Source organism: Molossus molossus, unplaced genomic scaffold (assembly GCF_014108415.1).
Source record: "Molossus molossus isolate mMolMol1 unplaced genomic scaffold, mMolMol1.p scaffold_m16_p_22, whole genome shotgun sequence".
In the NCBI taxonomy this organism is placed as follows: domain Eukaryota; kingdom Metazoa; phylum Chordata; class Mammalia; order Chiroptera; family Molossidae; genus Molossus; species Molossus molossus.
The window spans coordinates 3,011,743-3,038,645 of NW_023425358.1; the positions used below are offsets into that span (position 1 = coordinate 3,011,743).

Sequence of the window (26,903 nt, forward strand, 5' to 3'; positions counted from 1 at the left end):
AACTGCGCGGCCGGTGTGGCGCAGTGGCTGGGCATCAACCCTGCACCAAAAGGTCGCCGGTTCGATTCCGGGTCGGGACACTTGTCCAGGTTGTGGGCCCGATCCCCAGTGGGGGGCAGGCAGGAGGCGCCAGTCCATGTTCTCTCTCATGGATGCTTCTCTCTCCCTCTCACTTTCTCTCTCTAAAATCAATAAAGGAAAAAAATTTTTTAAAAGATTCTACAAAGTTAAAACTAATCTATAGTAACAGAAAGCGGATCTGTGGTTGTTTTAAGAAGGGATGTAGGGAGGGACAGAGAGAGGGTTATAAAAGGCCAAGGAAACTCTCCCGGTGATGGATGTGTTCACTATCTTGATGGTGATTTGATAGGTGGTGTATAGGTCGAAATGTACCAAAGTGTACTCTTCATTATGTCACATTATGTCATTTATATGTCAATAAAGCTATTTTATAAACAACTCTCCTGTGAGTGTGTCTGTGCCAGGCCCCAGGAGCACTAGGGGAATAAAAATAGACTGCCTTCAGGGAGCTGGAGTCTAGCAAGGGAGACAGATGTACATTCAGCTAAATACAATGCAAATCAGAATAAAAACTAGTATGATATAGTCCTGGCCGGTTTGTCTCAGCAGTTAGCGTGTCAGCCTGAGGACCCAATGGTAGCAGGTTCGATTCCTGGTCAAGGGCATGTACCTGGGTTGCAGGTTCAATCCCTGGCCCCCCAGTAGTGGTTGTGCAGGAGGCAGCCAATCAATGTGTCTCTCACAACAATGTCTCTCTCTCTCTCTCTCTCTCTCTCTCTCTCTCTCTCTCTCTCCCTCCCTCCCTCCCTTCCACTCTATCTAAAAATCAATGGAAAAATATCCTCAGGTGAGGATTAACAAAAAATAATAATAATAACGAATATGCTATAATATGCTATAAAGTAAGAAACTGTTTTGGAGGCAAAGAAAAGTAGAGAATGATTTTTCTTGGGAGTGTGGAGGACATGACAGTTAACTCCCAGTGTTTACTATGTGCCAGGCACTCAAGTACATTAATGCCTTTAATTCTCACCACAGCCACAGGTGGGTGCTGTCATTATGCTTGTTTCACAGGTGAGGAAACTAAGGTGTGGTTCCAGAATCCAAGTTCTTAATCCCTGGTCACTTGGTCTGGGCCTCAGAGAGTGAATAGAATCACCCCAGAAATAGAGGCCGTTTTTGGCAGAGAGGACCCAGTATGCCTACTACTCTGCTTGAAATACAACAGGCATTTTCTGTGGATATATACTGTGGAGTGCTAAAACGGGAGGTCAGGGCCAGTGTGGATGGTCTTCAATGACTTGCTAAAGAGTTTGGACTCATCAGGCAAAAGAAACGACTAAAAGTTTTTGACTAGAAGAATAGTATCAAATTTGAGTTTCAGAAAGAGAATGAAAGTGAAGAGAAAGTCTACCTGTCTGTGGTTAAGTGAGCTCCTGGCAAATTTACTGTCAAACCGTTCACAGGCATTGCTCTGAAACCACATTAAACCAATAGATTTGGGATAGATTCCACTGTAAAATTAAGTTTCAATCTCAGAATATTTTCTATCTGGTCACCTGAGTCCTGTATTCATTCTGTTTTCACCTATGTTTTTTAACATTTCTGCCCAACAGAAAATTACAGAAAACAACAAATTGGAAAATAGAAAAGCAAAGTGACCCTTTTGCAGGCTTCTTGCCTGAATTTAGTTCAGAATTGGTTCACCCACACCCCACCTCCACACACACTGGCTTAACATAAAAAGTCCTATGATGACATTTTAACTTTTTTTCTGGTAAAAGTGATTCCTCCTAGATTCAAGTAATAAGATTTTTCAAAAGCTGACTCCACAATGTCACATCTGGCAGCCCTGCAGATAAAGCCCTGTCCTCCTGTGCTATGACCGGAGTGTTGGGACCCTATGAAGAATAGCATCTTCCAGACGGAAATGCGAGGAACTTCACTAGCCGTGGTCAGTGCTCACGGCCATGGGAGGCCCAAAGGAACAGTGTATGTGCACTGTCCTCAGGCTTTCTCAAGCAGGTAGGAGACAGGGCACAGAAATAAAGCCTCGCCCCAAAGCAAGGACATGGCATTAGCAGGAGAATCAAATGCTTAGACACTATGGAGGCTTAACATAAAAATTGGAGCCCATGGAGGAAATCTTATGGGGAAAATAATGATCAGACCAAAGATTCCAAAGTGTTAGCTTGTATTCTCCCTGTGTCACCTCAGGCAGACTCAATTATTTATTTTAAAAAATTATACAATGCAACACTCAATCCCTGTCTTCATAAGCAAGTCAATGTATTTCAGTACAGTCAACCAATACTGAGGAGAATCTCCTGTGACCCTGGCCACCCCGCCAGTCAGCGGAGTCAGGGCTGGCTCACACGTCTCCTGGTCTCTGCCCCAGAACACGGTCACAATCAGCCCTGCTCAGACTTGCCTTAAGACACCTGGAAGGCCTGGTGAGCGCACAGGTGGCTCCTCATTCAGGTGAGATTCTGATTTAACCATTCTGGGCGGACCCTGGCAATCTGCATTTTTAGCTGATGGTCATAGGCATTCATGTCACGTTAGACCATACTAAACTTAAGAAAGCTCCATTTTGTCTCCTCTTTTTATTCTCTTTCTACCTGTTGAAGTAGGTAAAATATTTGAAAGACATTTTCCTACCCAAACTATTGACACATTTACAGACTATTAACACATGTCAACTAGAACCAGTAAATATTATTTCCTTTACAATTTTCAAACATTACAGACTAGCCTCTATTTTCTAAACATCAGTCTATTAGTATGTCGCTGTGTATCTCTGGAAAAATGAAATCAAGTCTATCTCAATTTGTTCAGTTATTGAGGATTAAATACCAAAATTCTTCATTTGTGTATTGTCACACCCATTGGATCACATTCTCCTAATACAAGGGTGTATCTATCATGTCAGATTTTATCTTAAAGCAATGCATACCAGATGGCTGAATAGATGAAGGGATGGATGGATGGATGGATGGATGGATGGATGGATGGGTGGATGGGTAGATAAACAGATTTTTTCAAATGAGCAAATATGTGAATGAATGAATTCTGTTCCTAAGAACCACTATAAATTGTTGCCAGAATTAGAAATAGAAAATATTCCCAAGAATTCAGCAAAACCTGTCTCATTATAATTGTTTAATTAAACTAGAAAAGTAAAAATAAGGTGACATGACTATACAGGGACATTTTAATCTCTCCCACACCTCCTCTCCCCAGATGCTTGCGCCCCGCTGACTTACCAGCGCTACCCACGTGTGGTAGAAGGATCTGTGCCACCAACACAGCACTCACAGCTCTCCGTAGCAAGATGACACATGTGGCCCACCGAATGTTCCAGCGGGAGGTGTTCTGGGGGCAGCTAACTAAGGAGGGGGCTTCCAGAGCTGGTGGAGGGGTTGACATACATGAGGTCACAGAGCTGCTGCCTCTCCCCCTTCAAAAGAAGCCACTCTGCTCCAGCTATTTCAGAACCGGGAGGAAGCTGACAGCTCAACAGCACGCAGCACAGTATGTGGTGGAGAGTTTGCAGCCTGCTGGCTTGGCTCCCCTTACAAGGTAAGTAACTTTCTTTGATGCTCCGTTGACCTAATGTTTTGCCAAATCTACTGGTCAATCAACTGCACTCTCGAAGGACCTACAGCAGAAGGCAACCCGGGTAAATTTGCTAATATATTCCAAGTCACAACAAATTACACATTTATTTAATCTCTTGTTCAATTGATAAAGGGTACTGTAAAGATCATTGTGGCATGTGTCTCTGTGGGTTCTATGTTATGGCGAAATGTGACAAGCTTACTGGATTTTTTAAAAGTACACCAGTTGAAAGAGCATCAGTTTTAGGTTTTAAAATTTTCCTTGCTGTATAAGTCTTAGCAAATAATGTAATTTCTCTGAAACTCCATTTCTGTATCTTGAAATGAAGATAATAACAATGTTTGATCTACCACACTCCCTGCATGGTTATAAGAATCAATTTTAAATAAAAAGCACTTTGAACATATCAAAGTGCTATACAACTCTACTTAAGTCAGAAATAGTCATGAGCACAATGAGACTTTGTGCTTATTTCTTAAGAGTCAGTTATACTTTACATTTTATTATAATTTTCAAATATTATTTTTGGTCTTTAATTTTAATGCAGCATTACAGAAAATAAAAAAAGACTCGGTTACCTTTTGAGCACAGGTAAAATGATTCCTACTCAAAAATGGGGGCAGGGGTACAGGTGTCCCTGGATATCTGAGTGCGACTTGTCTCTGCTCTGGCAGAAGAAACCACACATGAACGTACTGCTTGCTTGTTGTGGGTGTGTGTGTTTGCTGAACCTGGGGTTATGTTTTACGTAATGTACCTGTCCTTCAAATTTGCACTCACCCTAGTGAGTGCATCGGAAAGATTCTATTTTTAAAAACTAGATTTTCTATTTTACCTAATATTTCAATATTTTATTTTATATACTTCAATCTGTGCCTTCTTGTTTGATCCCTGTCCCCTCAGGCACTTGATCAGTGTTCAATTCTGGTAATAAATAATATTATTTCCTTTAATTAGTGGCTTAAACAATAGCTACTACATTCAGAAAACAATACATTTAGATGGCTAAAATTAGAATGCTTTCTATTATTCCACAGCTTAAAGCCTTTAACCGACCTTAACTTTTTCAGGATTCAAGTTATTGTCTCATCAAAAAAAAAGTCACAAAAATATGTTTTTAAATAAAAACAGCAATAACCATATTTTATAGTAAACCTAAGATGGGTCATTTAGAAAGATAGAAGTACATTTATTGTGTAATGCACAGAACTGAGCATATTTTTTTAAATTGATTTCATAGAGAGAGAGGAAGGGAAAAGGAAAAAGAGATAGAAACATCGATGTGAGAGAGAACTATCAACTGGCTGCCTCCTGCACACCCACTACTAGGGACTGAACCCAAAACCCAGGCATGTGCTCTGACTGGGAATCGAACCAGTGACCTCTTGGTGCATGGGTCAATGCTCATCCACTGAGCCACACTGGCTGGGCAGAAGTGAATATTTGTGTTAATTTACATTTAATTCTAGCAAATATGTGAGGTAGGTATTAATATCCCTAACTTACATAAGAGAAAATTTGAGGTTAAAAGAAGTTAGATAACCTGTTCAAGTTTTCATAACTAGTTAATGATACTGTAAGTATCAGCTTACAAAGCACACAGTAAAAGTATATTCTCATCAATCAGTGTGTGTGTGTGTGTGTGTGTACTGGGTTGTGACAGAAAATGTGTTTCTTAATGTGGATCAAACGTTTGAAAACCATTGAGTTACACAATTTGGAAGATACATTATTAAGCTTCCCAATGTGAAAACTTACCCAAAGGGCCGCCCAGAGGGCATGGAGTCTCCCTGGTATCTGAGTACTGACTGCCCACCTGACCTACTCTTGCTCAGGCCCACCAGGGTCCCAAATAAGAAAGGAGCTGACCATGTTGCTCTCTTGTTGGTAAAGAGGCAGCAAAGCCATTCTGACACCATTATGAATTATCGGCTGGTTTTCACTAATGAAATCATGGGACCATCACGCTACCTTCTTGTAGTGCGCAACTTCTAAGACTGCCAAGAAGGTACAGGCAGAAAACCCCCTAACCTTGGAGCCTACACTCTTTTCAAGGCTACCGTTGGCACAAAGAGCTGCCAGGATGGGTACGACACAGCAAGGAGGAAGAACTTTCCAAACTCATCCCGTTGGCCTGTATTGTGGATGACGAAAATCCACCAGTTTGCACCTCTGTTCTGGTTATTTAGTGGAGGGTGGGGCACAGGAAATAAAGAGGACAGTTGTAAACTGAGTAGGGTCCTGTTGATTCTTCTTTTGACCAGGAAAGCATCATATATTTGTTGACACATATTTGAGACAATTTGTTTGAAGTAATACTGGAAATAGTTTGATTTTGACAAAGTCAGATTCATTTTCACACTTGTACGTTTCCATATTGATTCCATCTATAAAATCATAACCATTCCGTTTTGTAATGTTTTAACAGAAGCATACTTTTTATGTACCTCATAGTAGTCATGTAAATAAGGTTCTGGCTTGAGAATTAACTCATCATGTGCCTCTGGTTTTAACCTAGCTCTAGTCTTTATTATTCAACATAATAATTACAAAGTTAGTATCTCATTACTGAATATACACATTATGCATTTACTAATTTTTAGCCATTAATTCAACTAATACTTAAAATCTTACTTTGTGCTAGGCCCTGGTAATATAAAATGAATGAATGGCAAATAATTTTTCCAAGAGGAGTTTGTAATCTATCCATAGAGACATACTTGTAACCAATTATTTATAAAGTACTGTGCTAAGTGCTATAATAGAAGTCCATTCAAAGCCTTTGGGGATCTGAAGGAGAGAGTAGGTGTGTCATTGTGGGGAGGACGGAGCTTAAAGACTGGTTGGGCAGGTTTGACAAGAGGGGTGTAATGTGAGTTCAGTCTTGAAAGAGATAAGAAAGCTATTCTAGGCCAATAGAACAATATGGACCAAAGCAAAGTATCTTCATGAGCCTGGAACTTTCTAAAAACAGCAAATGGCCAAATGCAAATTACAACAGTATCAACGTTATCTGGAATTTTGGTCTGATTCTTACAAGCAATGGGAGCCTTAACAAGCAGTCTAATAAAGGAACACTCATGATCAAATTTATGTTTTTAAAATGCAGTCTTAGAGGCAGATGAAGATGAAAAATTAGAGGGAGCAGAGACTAGAAGGGAGTTATTGCTGTGGTCCAAGAAAGAAATGATGGATGCTTCAACTAAAGCCGCAATCGAAGTAAAAGGGGAGGGGGGTATATTGATAAAAGAGATGTTTTGGAGAGACAGAGAGCCGCTCAAATATCTGGCGTGCAGAGGCTGGTCATGAGGTTAATGAATGGATGGAGCAGGTGGGGTGTCTGGGACAGGTGTCTGTGCAGCACAGGGAGCAGTAGAAGCACTTGGACATGTCCAGTTTAGGGTCCCTGCAGGACAGACTCCGTTCTGGAGCTTCTAAATTTATCATATGCAAATTTAAGCTGCTAAGGTAAGAAAAAGAAAGAATACTTTATTCTTTCTTCTGTCTACTGTGATGACCAATAGCAGAGGAGGAGATTACACACTGCAACTCCCAAAACCTTGGAAAAAACAAGGAATCTTCAGAAGTGCACAGGTTTGACTTACGTGTGCTTTGGTGGGGGCCCTGACTGCTACTTGCCTTTCTCTGGAGGGTTGATCACATGTCATTGGCCTGAAGCCATTCCACTGTTAGGACCATTAATTAATGGGGTTGGGAGTAGAGATGGTGAAGGTCACAGGTTCCATTTTCATACGCAGGCCAGTCATAATCAATAGCCCTCATAGACTCAATATGCAACCTCATAACATATGCTATGCATGGATGGATGAATCCGGTCATGGAAGTAACAACCAAACCCAGACATCAATAGTCCACTCAGTGAACATGACCTACCAGTGTAAGTGGTGATACCAAGAGAGGGCACAGTCATTCACCACCAAACTCTGCGCGCTCGGCATTTCAGAGCTGACCTAGAGCTCAGCAGGGAAAACAGAGCTGGGTACACAGCTCTCGCATTACAGAAGAAAGGCTGAATGAGGATATACACGTTCTTAAAGCCTGCAGGGAGGAAGTGGTGAGCAGAGAAGATACCCACACCCTACCCCTCTGATGAAGAGGTGAAAATTTTACTCCAAAGTAGGTGAAAACAATTTAAAAGAGGCGTTCCAGTTCAGTTTGCAATATCAGTGACAGGGTCATGGGGAGCTTTTACGCAGAAGATGTGCTGTCAGAACTCAGGCACAGCTCTGCTCTCCCACCTTCAGTGGGCCCCAGACACACTGCAGTATTTCCAAGCACTGCAGCTGGGGCAGGGCGGGTCTGTGCCTTTCCACAGAGATTCCTGTCTCTCAGTCACACACCGGGTCCGCGTGAGAGCTCTGAAAGGTAAACAGGCCTGGAGAGCCAAAAGCAAGGCTTGGAGCAAAGAGAAAAGGAAACAACAAATTTGCTGTGCCACACACACAGCCCTTCCCCCTGAACTCAGGCAGCTGCACCTGTGGTCGGTCTGGGCCGCAGTCTGCTGCTGAAGCCTCAGCCCAGAACAAACCGACCTTAGGAGCCATGATCCCGTAGCACATGCTAAAGGCCACACTACATTTCTTTACAATTTCTAAGACATTGGAAGGATTAGATGACAATTTAATTCATAAGTATGTGTCCCAAGAAAAAGACAATGATATATACATCTTTAACGTGAGAGATGTTTATTCATAAGCAGGCTGCAGATCAGTCTTGCCCCTCCCACCTCCCCATGCAGGCTTCCTGTCTGCACCATCATTCCCCACAGGGAAGAACATTGGCAACATTTCGAAGTGTCCACTTCTGGCCCGAAGGATGAAATCAGGGCCTGTTGAGTAACACTCGTTTTTATTCTATCATTGATTCGATGTAGCAACTTCCCTCCTGTCTCTCGGTCTTCTTACTAACAACAGAGAGCAGAGCCGTCTGCCCACCTGCTGCCCCCTAGTGCCGTCATGAAAACGGGCCTTGAACCATCGCTGGGGCAGTTTCTGTAAGGAAGGAATTGTAGGAAAATGTGACACACGCTCCCTGTCCTCCGGGAACTTCCATCTGGCTCCGGAAGCAAGATGCACAGGAACTGGACAGCACAGCAAGAATCGTCATGAATTGGTTATGGAAACAATGGAGGACAGTTCTAGATTCAACTCTTGGCTCAGAACCTGATTCAATTTAGAAAAAATGCTGCTGTCAAAGCCTCGCCATAATATCCTTATTACTCAATTACGGATTGATTTTGTAGATTAGAGTTTTTCCAAATGACCCAACCTAAGTAGAATTCTGGCCTTATGCCTCAATACTTTTTTGAAAAGCAATCTCTTTTTATTGACTCTTTGTTGTTCATTATAACATTAAATACCCTGATAATGGAGGTATTTTTCCATTAGGACTCAAGCAAACTGTTTTCCCAGGAAAGTCAGAATGAATACAATACAGTAATTCTGGGTTACTGTTGCCAGGGGCTGGATAAAATTTAATGACCTAGGCATGGAGCAAACTAAAAAGCCGGCACCAATTAATTTCCAGAGCTCTCCAAAGTACTTTCCCTAATACGTGAAATTTATCACAAGCAAATAACTCCCTTCTTTTTTTTTTAATTTAAAATAATGCAGGAAGACATTATATTTGCTGTTCATGATTTCTAACCCCACAGTATCCTTTTGCTTATGGAACTGTTTTCTACTCTCATTGACAAGAATCATCATGCTCAGAGAAAAAAAAATGTCATCATTTAAAACTTGAAGAAAGAACAAATAGCAATAAATGTGCCAATTTATTTGTCTATCACTATCCCTGTGGGGAGGATAAACCTATAGTGCTTCAGATCAATTGTTCCTCTTCTCTGGGGCTGTGCTGCGGGGATTGGGGTCTGTCTGCGGGAGGGCAGCCAGTGGGAGCGCTGAGGACGGCCCCCCTCCGGGCCCACATCTCCTGCGGGTGGAGCTCAGGGCTCCCCCTGCAGGGAGGCCTCATAACTCCCATCTACCCTCGAAACCTATCCGTGTACTTGTGTACTTGAAGGGCAAGTCACCCATTTTACAAGGCAAGGCCAGAAAGGTGAGGTTCCTGGTCTCCTCACTTAGTCCAGCCAGTTACCTGGGCAAGGACTTTGTAACCCGCAGACCTGGGTGCAGATCCAGCTCCAGGCCCGTGTGACCTCAACCTCTCTTCCGTCATCTGTAGAGCGAGTCACATACTTATCCCTGCACGGGTCAGTTCGAAAGCTGAAGTAAATGTAGGTAACCGGACCTGACCCAGTTCCGGGTCTAGGACAGAGCAAGTGCCATAGATGTTCCTCAAATGCCCCTTTCCCCTGTCCAGACCCTGCCCCTCACCAGACCTCCTGCAGCAGCGCCTTCACTGCCTGACCCAGGGCCCCTCCTTCCCTTGCACGTTCTGGTGTTGACTATGTTCTGTTTTTATAAGAAATCTGTGATAAATACTTGAATAGATGGTCCAGTGGTACGGCTCGGTTCTGTTCCCGGTTCAGTTCCCAGTGAGGGCACATGCCCAGGTTGTGGGCTCGATCCCCAGTGGGGGGCGTGCAGGAGGCGGCCGATGGATGTGTCCCTCTCACCTGGATACATGAACGAGGTTGGGTTGCGTTGCTGAGTCGCTGCCTCGCTCAGGAGCGGGCGGCTGTGCCATCCTGACTGTCCCCATCTCTTGCAGAGGCCTTCCTGACCAACCGCACAGACACCATCACGGTGGAGGAGGGCCAGGCGGTCACCCTCCACTGCGCCGTGCCTCAGCCCGCCCCCCTGCAGTGGCTGGCCCCGTCGGGGTACACCATCTTCTTAAACGGGCATCCTGGTAAGTGAAAGAAAAAAATTGCCACCAGACATCAACCTGAGGGGTTTTCCAGACAGAGAAGTGGGTGGGACAAAAAGCCAGCATGAGTCACCGAAGGTGGGCTTAGCTCCTCCTGCTGTCCGTGTGAATCATACCCAGAGCCTGTTATTTGCACCTGGCTGCGTTGTTCACAGGAAGTCTGAAATGGAAACCACAGCGGTTAGTCAAGGGGAGCAAAAGAAAAAGCGCATTTTCGTGCCCCTCTCGCGCCCTCGCCCCATGGGCATTCGAGTCTCGGTGACCACGAACAAGCAGCAGCAGTGACAGAGGTCCCGCCCGCTGAGGGCCCCTGTGCTCGGCAGCCAGCGGCTCCGTGTCCGTGTGAGCAAGCCAGTCACCGCTCTGCTGCCTCCAGACACCCCTCCTCTCCGGTCAGCCTGCCCGTGAGCTCCGGACAGCCAAGCAGTGGGACTGACAGGACACTCTGCCTGAAGAGGAGGCGGCCACTCCTCCGTGCGCAGCCCGCCCGAACCGGGTCCTCGCGCCTGACACGGAAAGACAGTCCTTTCTCAGTGTCATAAAGATGCTATTGACATATAACTTATTAGTCTCAAGTGTACACCATAATGGTTGGACATTTGCATATATTCGAAATGAACCCCACAGTAACAGCCATCACCTTGCATAGTTACACTTTTTCCCGCAGGATTTTGTCGTTGTTGTTAATCCTCACCGGAGGATACTTTTTCCACTGATTTTTAGAGAGAGTGGAAGGTTGGGAAAGAGGGAGAGAGAGAGAGAGAGACATCAATGTGAAAGAGATACATTGATCGGTTGCCTCCCCCATGTGCCCAGCTGAACCTGAAACGCAAGTACTTGTCCTTGACAAGAAATCGAACCCATGACCCTTTTGTCCTCGGGCCCACACTCTAACCACTGAGCATACCAGCCAGGGTGCTTGCAGGATTCTTAAAAGCCTATGTAGTTCATCTCTAAACAGAATTTTATTAGGCCCTCCCCTTCAAAAGGAGGTCATTTTATATCTCCACTCAGTACTTCCAACCACCACATACTCGGGAAGTCTTCAGTGCAGCAAATTTCCCTCTGCTTTTAAAAAGCAGAGCCTCTAAAAAATGTAATATGCTTTGAAAACATTATTAAGTACTGATATATTAGATGTAAAATAATACAACTATTTCAAGCTAAATTAACTATTAAGACTAGATTCCAACAGAATAAATGAATACTAATTGTTAAAAGTTCTGAAGAAAAACGTTACATGTAATGCTTTCTGTTGCTTTGCTTTGTTTGGGGTGGTTTTGAACTTGAAGGTGGTGGACATTATCACATGTTTGTAGCAGAATGCCTGGCTGAGCTTGGTGGTTCCCACCAGGGGCCGTGTTTGCCCCCAGGGGTCAGCTACAAGGTCGGCGCACACTGTGTTGCTGTAACTAGAGAAAGGTGGGGGGGGGGGGTTCTGGTACCTGGTGAGCAGAGAGCTCAGGGATGCAGCTGAACCTCCCACAGTGCACAGAACAGCCCCCCAGACAAAGACTCGAATGTCAACAGTGTCAAGGCTGAGAATTCCCACATTCTAGTTCATGTAACATCCAGACGAGAAGGACCTTCCTTGGTCAGCCATTCAGGGTTTAACTGTTTTAGGCTTGTTCACATTATACATTTTAACAGAAAAGAAGAAAGGAAAGGAAGGGAGGAAGAGAGAGGGAACGGCGCGAGGGAGGAAGACAGAACTACCCATTTCGGGAGCCTCGGGTTAGCTCAGGGACCTCTGACTTGAGATGACTTCCCAGGTCAGTGCAGAATCGACAGGAACACTGGCTGTGGGCTGGACCTTGTCTTTCTGATTCCCCGCTGGCTGACCATCATCTTGGGGAACTCCACATAATAATGAACTTTCAAAAGTTTAAAATAAAAAGCACCCAGCGAGAGCAATGAGTACCAATACACTTATTTTCCATTCTTCATAGTCATTGTGACAAGACCACATCAGATAAATCAGACTTTTAAAAGCGAAATAAAAGTGGGGCACTTTTCAAAATATGAAAAAAAAATTCTTTAACATTTGTCTTCCACTGGAACCCTCCACCAGCATAATGTTCTTAACATCCTCCGAACACAAATCAAGGAACTGGTTTATTTCACAGGTATCAGCCTCAGAATAATATATTTCCTAAATGAACTTCAAGCTGTCGAGAGGCATCCAGCTGGTAAGACTAGAATTTATAAGTCAACTCAATCAAAGATGTGCTATTTGTTCCTTTAAAGTGTGAACATCCAGGGCTATTCCTGGGAATAATCCATCCACTGAGTCTATTCATCTGATACCTTCTTGGTGACAGCTCTTCCTCCCCTCCCACACAGCTTTAAAAAACACCAAATACCAGCTTCTTCACCACTCCCCACGCCAGCTCTCCGTCCGCGTGGCCAACGTAACCCCGGGAGACGAGGGTGTGTACACGTGTCTACATTACGGCAGCTCCGTGGGAACAAAGGACGTGCAGGTGGTTGTGCTGGGTAAGCGCCTCGAAGCCTGCTCACCCAGGAGGAGAGCTGCTTAGGGCAGTCTGCATCCTTCTAAACTTGACCTCCTAGCTTTCACCTGGGCGCCCCTGCCCCTTTGTTTAGAGGAAGCGGGAAGGAGCATGGTGAGTTGCAAGCCCTAGATTAAAATGTGAACTCAGGAAATTCATCTCTGGCATAAACTAAAGTTTCTCTCTGGGGAACTGACAAAGGAGAAGTAATATTCGGTGGCCTGTGACTATGCCCAGGCCCTGTGCTGGGCTCTAGGGAAACAGAGAGGAATCAGGCACAATGTCTGCCCACGAGGGGTCCGCACACTATTGGGAAGGCAAAGCCCACGTGGAGATGAAGTGGGACATAGGGTAGCAATTCCTACGGCAGAACGAATGCACGTAGCCGCACTGAAAAGTCAGCTCACAGCCTCTGCCTAAACACTGTCCCCTTGTGTTGGGGGTGGGGACCCGGGAGGAAGAGAGCCTCCTGATGGGCTGGGACTTGCTCAGTTCTGTGGAGGACAAGCTTCCTTCAGCTGGAGACTTACTTTCTTTACGTTTCTCTTTCTGTGGCAGAACAACTCAATTAAAAACGTAATTGCACATCCACACGGGTGGATGTCTTAAACTTCTCTCATCGAGGTACATAGTGTGGTGCCTGCCGTAAGCACTGGCCCAGTGACAGACACAGGACAGGAGCGGCTCCTGGGGGTCTGAGAACCAGTGTGACCCAGCTCAGGGCTGTCCTTCTCCGAGCTACGGGCCACCCCAACCGCTCTCTGGCTCAGGCTGGGGGGCCCTCTGGGCAACCCTAACGTCCATGCACACCTCCATCCCTGCACCTGAGCACATAGTCTTTGTGAACAGTTCAGGGGCTGAGTCTGTCACCAGACTGCTCGTCCTCAAAGGGCCTCCTCTCCTCCATGTCTGTACGCCAGCATCTAGCTGTATGTGGAGCTGGCTTCACGGGGCTGCATGGCAGGGGATGAGCGAATAAATGTGGACGAGTGCAGGTCTGGACCAACGTGGAAGGTATTTCCAAGACAGGTGTGGGAAGAAAAGGGATCAACGAACCCTTTATAAGACACATGCATCTTTGATGTTGGGGGAGGATAGAAGTAACTTCCCTTGAAGTGAATCATAGGCTCGGGAAGTTTGGAGCTGAGACAACCAACTCATAAATCAATTTCTTCATGTCACAGACAAGGAAACTGGTAAACCAAGAAACAGGAGGACTAACCCACGTTCTTACAACTAGTTGGTGCCAAAGGTGGAGCCTGAGTCTAGCTAGTGTTCAACCAATCAAAGTACAGTCATACGGCAAATGTAAAAATTGCTTTTGTGACAGTCAGTTTGGGAACCTTCAGGGCCTAAGCACACACTGGGTGACGAGCATTCTGACTGCACCAAAGTAGCTTTACAGTCCATAAAAGCCCGTTAACTCTGTTCTGGGAAAGGCCAAGTAGAAACATATGCTCATGATTTAGACCTTACCCTACAAGGATCCCTGCAGATCAGTAGGCTCTGGCTTTGCTGAGATATGCAGACGAGCTAATTAAACACAGAAAAATCTGTGTGTTTTCTAGCAACTCCTTCCAAGTCAACCCTGGAAGCTTCAGTCATCAGAATGCAAAACGGAGAAGAACATGTTATCCTTAAATGCTCCACCATGAGAAGCAAGCCCCCTCCGCAGATAACCTGGCTGTTAGGGGAGGACATAGAGGTGTACGGTGAGTGGAGAAACGGTTCTTTCCTCCTTTGTTTTCCTTCCTAAATTTCCAAGGGATTTTTTAAATGTTCTGGCGCCCTCTGGTGGTAGTAGGTGCCAGAAGACACCATTCAATAATTATCAGATCTTTTCCAGACAAATTATCCTTATAACCAATCAATATTACATCTTAGTCTTGCAAGGCTAATCACAAATAACATGATTACATGTTTTGGGTAAAACAAGGTAGAAATATGAAATGTAATGTTTATTATAGCACCTTAAAATTTGACAAATCTTTATAAAATAAAAACAAAACACAGCTATTACCTCAGCATAAACTTTTTAGTAGGCGTAAAATTAAAATACATTTAACATAAGACATGCTCATCCTTATATAGTGTAGTGCCATGTCATACCTCAATGACAGATTTTTAAAAATGGTAACAAAGAATCTAAACTTTGAGCCATTTGAAGTAGATAACTAATTGTCATGCTTAGAAACTATTTCTAGTTTGTTTACACTTCAACAAACATTACATTTGACTTTACATAGTCATAGTTTCTTAGAGCTGGGAGGGCCCTTGGCTGTTGAGGACCAAGGGTCGAATGGAATTCTAGAGAGACCTAGAGCGCAGATCCGATTCCCAGTCAGGGCCAAATGAGCAGCATTCAATGATCTCTCCTTTAATTTGCCTTATTTATTAAGTCAGAGCAGTCTTGTGGCCTTGTATTTCACAGTAATGCCAGGCTGTCCTTCTCACATACCACTGCAAGCTTTGGATTTTTTTCCAGTAATGACAGGCTTACAGAACCCTATCCACTCTGCTCACCTGCTTCCCTTTGTGACTAGGGCCAAGCAAACACCAGGCAGCTGTGGTTAGAATGAGGCTAGAAGTCTACCGGGCTTGCCAAGACGTCAAGGCCCCCGATTCCTGAGAGGACCAAACCCGTCCAATATCATTAAATGGCCACAACCTCACACGCCCCTTTAACTTGCCCCGCAGGTGAAACCTACCATGAATTTGATAGTGATGGGAAGAAATGTAACAGCAGCAGCACCCTCAGGGTCCGGGCACACGACAGAAACTCGACAGTGGACTGCATTGTCCGGCACGAAGGCCTCCAGGGTAGGAAACTGGTAGCATCCTTCCGGTTCGAAGACTTGGGTAAGAACTAGTGATGTCTACAATCATGTTTTGTTTTCCTCAGTGTTACACTATCAAACATTAAACGGAGTGGGAAACGCCTTTCAGAGTGAGATTACTGTCAACAAGGCTCTCCTTAGTAGGACATTCTTTCAGTGACTGAAATCTCTCCGCCGGGGCAGTAGGGCAGCAACCGTTCCCGCATTCGAATTCGGAACAGCGCTGGTTGCGCACAGAGAGCCTGGCACAGTGCCGCATGCAGATGGGTCGTGCTTGCTTTGTGATGACAGCAGCACAGCCGGACCTTGCCTCACTTTAGGGCGGTCATGCTTTCAGAGGGGTCATGTGACTCACACAGCATGTCTGCATGAGTCACTATTAACTCACATACATCTAAACTTCTGTACCGTTCACATACATCTGTACCGTTGTCTAGGAACATAAAGTACTCACTCGGTGACATTACGTCATGAATATTTTGTAGATATATTTTGTTAAAACTGTTTAACCATGTTAATATTCTGAGCAAAACACAATATAACAATAAAAACGAACAAAACATCAAATATTAAATGTGAAGAGTTGCTTCAGTTTCCAGAATCTCAACTCTGACTCCTTCACCATAAGTGAAAGAAATCACTTTCAAACTACCTGACACTGAGTCAGGGAGCACCCTACAAGGAGCAGCCTGAGCCGCGCCTCTGTGCGGACGGGGCTCTGGCCTGCGCTGTCTTATAAGGGGTCCATTTCTCCGTGGAGACATCCTGAGGTGCGAGGATCCACTCACACTGGTGAGGGAGGAACCTGCTGGATGACATGCATTTGTTGGGAGAGCTTTTACCAAAGGAAATTATTGATCATGAAAGGCATTTGTTCAAGAGAATGTCTCTGTGGGGAGCCTGCGGGCCCAGCCCTGGGGCGCCCTTCTGGAGAATAGGTCCCTACTCCCTGCCCTGCTTTCTCCTGGTTTCTCACCAAAACAAAAGTGATGCCTGAGGCAGCACATCTGGACTCTGAAGGAGGCTGGGCGGTGCCACCTGACGTTCGCCTCCCAGCCTGCCCCTCCAGTGGACGGAGCACGGGGCAGGCGGGGTATGGGAGGGCACTGAGCAGAGATGAGACTGTTCATCTCAGGCTCCTGAAAGACATTCAGGTCCTTACAGCAGAGACCCAACCACATCGGAACCACATCTGGGAGGTCTGAAAAGAGACGTGGAGAGGACAGAGAGGATCTTCCAAGTCACTTACTTCATCTTCTTAGTATCCCGGTAAGGGATCTGGATGTCCTATACTTCAAATATGAAGATGGGACAAAAACTGAGTGAGCGACTGTGGAACTAAATTTTAACATTATTTAATCTTTATTAATTTTAATTTAAATAGCCATTCTTGCTATTGAATAGCAGAGAGTTGTGACAATCTGACCAACTAGATAAATCATAATGGGCCGGTATCCACCTAATCAAAACACATCTAAATGAGTCTATCTAGCTCGGCTGGGGTGGCTCAGTGGTTGAGCATCAACCCATGCATCAAGAGGTCTCCGGTTCGATTCCTGGTCAGGGCACACGCCTAGGTTGTGGGCCTGATCCCCTGTGGGGGGCATGCAGGAGGCGGCCAATAGATATTCTCTCATCAATGTTTCTATCTCCTCTCTTCTTCTCTCTCTCAAATCAATTTTAAAAAATTAAAATAAATAAATCTATCTAGCAGCTTGTCAACTGGGAGGGTAAATCAGAGTAAATACAAACTCTAGCTTTATATCTATATACTCTAGTTTATATATATTTATGTATAAAACAGGTTTTATATATACATAGATATGTTATAACGTACAAAATATATATAATTAAATATACTGTATGTGTATGCATGTATGGTTTTATATATTATATATACAAGATATATAATTACATATGTGCATAACCTGTTTTGTATATAAATATATAATTATCTAAATGTACAAAGTATATATTATTCTAGATGTCAATCATTTGTAAGTTTATTCTGTGTCCCAGTATTTCTCATATTATGCTCTTCTTGGCATTTGCTTCTAGTACTTCTAGTTGCCTCACTTTCAAGCATTTTCCGCTTTTCTTTGCCCATAACTCTCCTCTTTCTTCAGTTTTCCCTGGCGTCTGGCCACCGGGTTCCCTTCAGCCTTACAGTCTGCATCACCGCTTCTCTGATGTCTCCTTAGTGCTGCTTCTTCCTTTCTCAGAGCTCTTGCAATTCTGGCTTTTTATAGTTTTCAAAGGTTTTAATGTTTGAGTAAGACAAAAGTTAAAAACTACAGAAATTCTTTGATTAAATAAAAAGCTGAGAAGTACTCAGAGATTTTATAAAGACATTGCCCACCTGTTACATATCAGTGTCAATATTTGCAAAATAACAGATACCATTTTTATGGGCTGCTTGGTTGCAGGCCTGTTCGTAGACCGCTCACATCTATGCTGAGCTGAACCTCTGGCAGCATTTCTACCTATTGTTTCATACTATACAATAGCATTTAGTGAGCACTGTGCTCAATAAATAGCCAAGCATTGTGCTAAACGGGTTGTATGAAAGAACTCATTAATTCTCACAGAAAAACTCCACAAGGTGAATGCTGTAGGTGTGTCCATAGCACAGATATTGAAAACCGAGCGTTCAGAAGATGAAGCGTCTTGTTCAGAAGCAAGTAACAGCACTGGATTCACCCAGCCTGAGTCCGACCCCAAAGCCATCGAGCGAACAAGCAGTTAGATATGTGGATGGGTAGATGAGAGACAGAAGGGGGAGCCGCCCGTGGACACCCTTTGCCTCGGAAGGCCAAACGCACCGCTCGGCAGAGGCCCGTGTGCTGGCCTAAGCCCGGCAGCTTAGCAGATGGGCACCCAGCGGGACGCATGTCCGCAGACCAGCCCCAGCGCCACAGGACGCACAGCTCTGGGTTCCGCACAACCTCCACGAGCAGGTGGCAGCCGGACACACTCTCCACCGATCGTACTGCACGCGATGTGGGCAAAACTGTTCTCCGTGGTCGCAGAATTTTGTTTTTCCCCTTTTCTAGTTCCTGACCCGAAGCCAGCCTCAGATGCCCTGGGGAAGAACCCTCCGACCTCTCAAGACTTCCCGCAGCCCACGGGTAATGGTAAGTGTCGAAATCATTCAAACTTTTTAAAAAAATCATGCCTCTTTGGAAAGTCCGTTTCCTAATTCTAAGTTTTAAGAACATTTTTCCTTTTGATCTGTAACAAGACCAGGCACGACTCCCACCAGCTTTGTGGTGGCCTGGAGCAGAGCCAGCTAACCAGCTGGAGGGTCCAGAAGTAACTGCCACCTTGTAAGCTTGCTCTCCACACACACACACACACACACACACACACACACACTTGTGACATTTGCATTTCCACTGTGGTAAAGGGCAAGGTAGAATTCAATTATGGGGAGACTCATTTCTCTGTTTTTCCATCTAGAATAGACCAAACACAATGCAAAGACTTGGTATCAGCAAAGAGCAAAGAAGCAGGATCTAGAGATTTGGTGGTTTGAGGCGCGTCAGTGAGCCCGTTGTCAGGAACTCAGATAGTTTTGGATGACAGCATTGAACTACAAACACAGAGGAGCTGAGAAAGCCTACATTATAACTCCAGTTTCTTAGACAGTGAACCCACTACATGGTTAACTCTGGGCAATGTTCATGTATTTCATTGATATTTGTATTTTACTTAGCATGGTACCTGGTAACAGCCAGTACTCAGAAAGTGTAGCATCAACGACAGAATGGATGGGTGTGCGGCTGTTATGACGCTCTGAGTGACAGTCAGTTCATCCAGAAAGGCCCGGGTCCCTAGCTGGCCTCCTTCTGTTCTGGCGAGTGTCGCTGTAACAATGTGGGATGTGTTTTCATCACCAGGTCCATAGTTCTGAGGATCAGGTCACATTTACATTTTTGCCTTGAATACTATTTACAAGTAAATGTTTGGGGGTTTTAAAAACTGATAAATACAGTATCTACCATATAGTTTTCTGCAGGAAAATAGAAATTGAAGATATTATGAAGTGCAGCAGCCACATTACGTGCGTTAATAATCCAATATTTTTACAAATGTTTAGAATCTATTTGTCTTTAAATTGGCTTACACCACTACTAAACAACTCAATTTTCTGCCCTGCTTTTTCAGATATAACATAAGAGTTTAAAAATTTGATTCCAGAATTCCTTTCAGCTTTCGTTTCTACAGTTCTATTACTGTTAACAATCCCATTTTCAGTAGAAGAAAGGATGGCTTCGTTCCCCTTGTGTAATGGACTAAAAAGCAAGAGACTGCAATGGGAAAAACAGGGAGCATAAACAACAAAATCAGAAAAATATTTTTTAAATTTTTATAAGTTGTCTTTCCTAGCAAAAGCGTCGTAGTCCGTCCACGCCTGAGGTGGGCACAAGGATCGGTTTGAGTGACAGCTGAGCCTGCTCTTCAGCATGAAATCATTGCTTTGTGGGTTTCAGGCCGTAGACTTTCTATCCATGAAGCTCAGATGTCATTCTTTACTGTTCAGATGTTATCCTGAAGCATCCTAAGGACCTTCTCAGGAAGGCAGTACAAAATAATGTTTTAATTGGGGGTTCTGAGTTTCAACATTGGCCCTGCCCCTGATTTGCAGCAGGACTTTAGATGATTTACTCAACTTCTCTAAAACTGTTTGCTCAGAGCTGTGGTGAAAAGTGACATACACCAAACGCTCAGTGGAAGGACTGGCACAAAGTAGATGTTCAATAAACATTTACCTTAAAAACTAAGGCACAGCAAGCCAGACCATTTGCAACTATTTCTGAAAGAAGTCAGTAATTCAAAATCGACCTCGTTGCTGTTTTTCAGCGAGCATCGCTTGACTTGGTCTCCAGAGCGGCTGTGCTGCCCTCAGGTGGCCACGTGTGGGTACATACACGGTACACTCAGTCCTGACATATGTCCTGTGTTTCTTTCACCTTAGTCACAGTAACGGAAGATCTCAGTACATCAGAGACTGACAAGGAAGAGGAAGAACAAACCACCCAAGACCCCGACTTGATCACTGGTAAGTGTCCCCCACCTCATTTAGAATAAACACTTGACATTTTAATCTCTTAATCAGTAAATAGTTCCTTTCAGTCCTCATCTTTCCTGACCTTTCTGTTGGTAAACCGCTCCCTCGCTCCTTGGCTTACTGCCTGCGTGGTTTCTGTGTCATCCTCTGCCTGGTCCTGTCACTTTGCTACTGCTCCTCTGTGTCCGCTCGCGCACTGCCCTCCCTCCTGGCGGTTCGCGCATAGATGTGCTTCTGATTTTATTTCCCTCTCCTTGGTTCGTCCTTAATTCTTAAGGAGTTTACCCATTCCCAAGACTGTCCCTGTTGCCACCAGGCAGATTTCATGCCTGTATCTCCAGACATTCTCCTGAGCTTTAGCCCCAGTGTCATTCCATTTTCTACATAGCTGTAACCGCATGTTCCTACATAGCTGTAACCGCATGTTCCTACATAGCTGTAACCGCATGTTCCTACATAGCTGTAACCGCATGTTCCTACATAACTCTAACTAAATGTTTGCCATGTCCTCAAACTCAACAGTGCTAGAAACTGAACAGCATCTTGTTTTATAAAATCAGCTGGTCTAAAGTGTCATGCATGCCCAAGCCTGGTGTCCTTCTTCACTGCTGTCTGTGCGCACATGTGTATGTGCACATGTGTGCTATGTGTGCACGTGTGTGTGCATGTGTGTGTGTTTGCATATGCTCATGCATTGAAATCAGTTTCCAAGGACTTCTGAGTCTTTTCTTTCAGGTATTTTGTCCACTCTCAGGGCCAACACCTTGACCAGACCCTCATCCTCTCTTGCATGCAGTACTGTAACTTCAGTTACTCCTTTAGTAATCCATTTTAGCACCTCCTTATTCAAACACCCTTTTGCATATTTTACACCTGTGTTCAGAAAACCTCTGTGGCTTCCCATAGTCTACAATGCAGAGCATGAGCCTAAACCCCAGCCCCCCGCACCCCATACAGTGCCCTCTGCCACCTCCTGCAGTTCTGTCTCTGTAAAGTCCTGACAAGAATATCTTCCCTGAAAACATCATCTCACGTTGCTTGCCCGCCCTCCTTTACCCTAACCTGCCCTGATGAAAGGAAAACCTCCTCACTCCTCCTAACCTTTCCCACGTCGAATCTTCACTGAGAGCTGCCTGACCAAGCCAGGGCGACCCTGCCTCTGAATCCCTGCACACGGCGTTGTGTTAACTCCTGTGTATCTAGAACTTGGCATAGACAACTTACTTCTATTTGTTTTCATTAAGCAACTTGTTTACACATGTAAAGAACTATCCCCAAACAACAGGGACCGTGTGTTATGCAGGCCCAAGCGTGATGTTCTACACGCAGTTGGCACTTCTTAGTTGCTTGTTGGTTGAGCTGAAGGAACCAGGACATTCAGCAAAGCTAGATCCCATGGAATCAGAATTCTAGGTTTAGAAAGACCTTTACCAGCTCATTTATTTCCAAATACCTTCATGTAAGAATATATTTTGACCTAGCCAAGATCAATATTCATTTTATTTGCATAGTTTTTCAAACTCTTAACAACCTCTCTTGCTAAAAAAAAAAAAAAAAAAAAGTATTTCTTACAGCTAATTTGAATCCCCTGACTATAATTTAAGTCAGTATTATCACGTTTTCTTTAGAAATGAAACATAACTATATACGTTAAAACTGTTTTTCAAATCACCTCACAGAATTGCGTTGACTGTATTCTTGTTTTCAGAGAGTAAACAGTGTGAACCTTTCTGCCGTCAGGGTACAGCTCTCCTCTGCCTCTGCCTCTGAGTGTTAGCCTACACTCCCTTTTGGGGGTGTGCATACTCCTCAGCGAGCAAAGCCCTCACACGATCTAAAATCCTTTCGTTTTCCCCACAGGCGCAAGTCCTCGGCACGAAGGGCTGGTGAGGAAGAAAAGTGGCGTACTGCTCCTCACTCTCGTGTGCTTCCTCATTTTCATACTCTTCATCATCGTCCAGCTCTTCATAATGAAGCTTCGAAAAGCACATGTGATATGGAAAAAAGGTGAGGAGGCAGAGAACCTGGTGGAGGCTACAAGAGGGTGAAACAATTGGCTGGCAAAAGGGAATTCTGTCAATTACAGGTTTTCTCTTAGATGATGTACCAATCTGTTTGATCCGCACTGTCACTTAAATAAACAACCATTTTACAGTAGACAAGAACATGGATCTCCAGGAACTATAGCAAAAGAGTGCAGAACTGACAGAAACTAGAGCAGTTCCAGGAGTGAAATTATATTACCGAAGCCTCTGTTCACAAAAGGATACAAAATAGCTCATTAATTCATCCATCCATCCATCCATCCATGCATCCATGTATGCATGCATCTATGCATGCATCCATATATCCATGCAATGAGCATTCACTGAGCAGATATTGTGTGCCATGCTCTCTTCCAGGCACTGGGGATACATCTGTCAATTAGACAAACCAGGCCCCTAATCTCAAAAAGTTCTTATTCTATAAGTGGTCAATCAAAGGTTGAATATAATAGACTGATTTTGTCCCATTTTTACTTTCAAAAAATGCACTCAACTCCCTCAACCCTAATATGTTAGTATTTTTTTCCTAAGCATTCTGATTAAAATGTTATTATTGGAAACAAAAAATATATATAACTAGCGTAGAAAATACCTATTAAAATACACAGACTCAACATCTATCAGAGCTACAAAGGACCTTAGAAGTTATCCAGAATAACCCATCTCCTCATTCATTTCATAAATGTGTGTCAGGACTATATCCCTTCTTGAATTCTGGGCAATTATTTAGTCCTGTGCCATCCAACACAGTAGCCACAACATGGCTACTGAGCACTTGACATGTGGCTGGTCCCTCCTGAGATGTGCTGTAAGGATAGTACACACACCCCATTCTGAAGACTCAGTACACACACACACACACACAAGACTGTAACATATCTAACAATGCTTTGGGTCTACTAGTTAAATGAAATATACTACTAACTTAATTTCACTTTCTTTGCTTTACTCTTGAGCATGGCTGCTTGAGAGTTTAAACTTACACGTGGGACTTGCATGTAGTGCTGTGGGACAGCTGGTAGAGCCACACGTGGCTCAGCACCTCCAGTGACAGAGAACTCACTATGTCTCAAGGCAAAATACTGCACCTTTGAATACTCTGCCCCTCTGAAAACTACCACTGCTGCCCTGGCCAGTTTGTCTCAGTGGTTAGAATGTCGGCCCAAGGACCAAAGGGTTGTGGGTTCGATTCCCGGTCAAGGGCACGTACTGGGTTTGGTCCCCAGCCCTGATCGGGGTTGTGCAGGAGGCAACCAATCAATGTGTCTCACATTGATGTCTCTCTCTCTCTCCCTCAACGCCTCCCTCCCTCTGTCTAAAAATCAGTGGAAAATATTCTTGAGTGAGGATTAACCAAAAAAATGTACCACTTCTCTGAGTGTAAGGTCACTGTCTCCAGATGTGCAGATGGACTGACATGCGCATGATGAGCAGACTTAGCAGCAGGGTCTGGCTTTTCCAGGTGCCACCCAATAGGAAATGCCTTAGTATTGTTCCAAAACCTCCATGAATGCTTCTTCCCCACAGTGTTTAAGGGCTATTGAAATCGTTCCTTCCCGAAGGACACTGTCTGGTTCTAATCTGCTATCATTTGACTTCTGCAGTTCTTACACTGCCTGGGACTCACAGTGAAGAGTGAAGTGTGATTTGTAGAGTGAATGAGGACATGAGGTACAGGAGGGAATGCTAACTCCACTGCTGTATGGAAACAGAGGCATCATGCTCTTCAAGTGCACATGTCTACATACAGACGATGTCTGTGCACCTGGAATTAATCATTTATTTTTCTTTTGTTGCAGAAAATGAAATTTCAGAACACACTCTAGAAAGTTACAAGTCGAGATCAAATAATGAAGAAACATCATCCCAGGAGAAATATGGCCAAAGTAAGTCCACCAGGTGACCCGAGATTTGAAAAACGAGGTTCATTGATTTGTTGTGTTTAAGGGGGAGTATAAAATCAAAATTTGATTTTTTAGCACTAGGAAGTCGACTGCCTAAACCATCCAGTAGAACCTAAGGAAGTGCATCATAAAAATGAAAAGTGTCTGTGAACTCATGGAGTGGTGACCGGGAGGCCACCCCTGGGTACTGGCTGACACAGCACAGCTCTGAGCTATGTGTCCCTCCCATGCTCCAGAGCATCCTGTGCACTTCTCCACCAGTGAAGGACTTCTCTACCCTGCTGTCATTTTTGGTGTATTGATTTAGCTACAACAAATACTCCCTGCAGGTGGTGAATAATTGGATTTACTCTCTGTGTATCCCCGGATCCTATCACAAGGCTCAGCACAAATGGAATGTTTTGTTTTGTTTTGTTTTGTTAATTTTTTTTCTTTATTGATTTGAGAGAGAGCGAGAAAGGGAGAGGGAGAGAGAGAAACACTGATGAGAGAGAACATCGATTGTCTGCCTCCCGCATGCCCCTACTGGGGATCAGGCCCACAACCTGGGCATGTGCCCTGACCAGGAATCGAACCGGCGACCTCCTGGTGCATGGGCTGATGCTCAACCACTGAGCCACACCCACCAGCACAAATGGAGTGTTTAATAAATATTTACTGAACAAACGAATACAGGGCTTAGCTAACTCCAGAAGAAGTGTCAGATTTTTTTGGATGATGTAATTGCAATCCCTCAAACAAGATCTGTAAAGAAATTTTTGAAAAACAGTCTAGAAGGAAAGGGGAATAGAGAGAGCGAATTCTTGACAGAGATCCAGGGGACAGAAGTAAATGCCTTCCAACTGTGTTTTCTCCACGCAAAATAACCTGTTCTACCTGCCAAGAGTTGCAAGGGATGCAATGAGCTTCACAGCTGGTGTCTGTTGGTTTTACTGGGGTTCATGTAGGAAGTGTGTCTTTTACAACAGTCTGCCCTTTGCCGTTGATTTGGTGGGGTGTGAAAGGGGAAGAAATGGCTGTACTAGAGGGGAGAGGGGCACAGGGGTGGGCTGTGCGAGAGTTGTGGGTGGCAGGAAAGGTGTGTGTAAGCTACGTACAGTTCGCTGTACTGCACCCCTGTTTCTACAACATCCTGTCCTCAAGCTGGTCTGGCAAGGACGAGGAGGATGTCAACATAACGTGTAGGTGTGTTGCTCCCCATGAAGTTTCCTAGGCAACGCACACCCAAACAGTAGTTACACCTCCAGCAGGAAAGGAGAAGCCCTCAGCTCAGCTGCACAACAAGCAGAAGCCCTTCCAGCCCCACCTCAGGAACACTGAAGTGCACACCTGCTGGGCCTCCCTCCCGACGCCTACCCCTGCTGCAGGCCAGCGGCACACCTGCTGGGCCTCCCTCCTGATGCCACCCCTGCTGCCGGCCAGCGGCACACCTGCTGGGCCTCCCTCCTGATGCCACCCCTGCTGCCGGCCAGCAGCACACCTGCTGGGCCTCCCTCTTGATGCCACCCCTGCTGCCGGCCAGCAGAGGGGCCATCCCGGCTCTGCTGCGCGGGGCCGCTCCAGGCCTGCTGCGAGCCACGTGGCCCCAGTGCCATTTTTCCCACAAGCCCTGTTACTGAAGTTAGGACATTCTGCTGAAGAGAGTGGTTTTTTTCCAGCAATACACGTTATTTTATAGTGGAGATGTCTATATATTTTATTTCAAGTGTATGAGTATGTTTTTTATTTCACGAGACTTTAAAAGTTAGACTATAACACTGCATTCAGAGCATGTATCTGCATCCATGAATTTTAGATTCCATGTTTAAGACATTAATATATGGACCTAAACACACCACGTGCAGTTTTCAGATAAAGGGGTGCAGTGCTGCTCAGAATAAATGTTCCCTCCCATGTGTCTTGTTTCAGCTGCCCGCTCAAAGAGCTGCATGGACTACATCACGCAGTTTTACTCAGAGGCAAAAGCAAAGAGGAAGGGGCGTGCTCACCACGGAAAACTGAAAGGACAGCACGCTCGCGTCCCCGAGAGCATCGTGTAG

At 44.7% G+C, this 26,903-nt stretch overlaps 1 protein-coding gene across 1 annotated transcript; it reads left to right on the top strand.

Moving 5' to 3' along the window:
* The first annotated feature begins 3,334 nt into the window (after nucleotides 1-3,334).
* CRTAM (cytotoxic and regulatory T cell molecule) lies at nucleotides 3,335-26,903 on the top strand. Its single transcript, XM_036276934.1, has 10 exons — nucleotides 3,335-3,603; nucleotides 10,336-10,476; nucleotides 12,838-12,990; nucleotides 14,576-14,719; nucleotides 15,705-15,866; nucleotides 18,898-18,978; nucleotides 20,823-20,906; nucleotides 22,776-22,922; nucleotides 24,760-24,846; nucleotides 26,773-26,903. The coding sequence occupies exons 1-10, from the start codon at nucleotides 3,558-3,560 to the stop codon at nucleotides 26,901-26,903; spliced, it is 1,176 nt and encodes a 391-aa protein (XP_036132827.1). The 5' UTR covers nucleotides 3,335-3,557.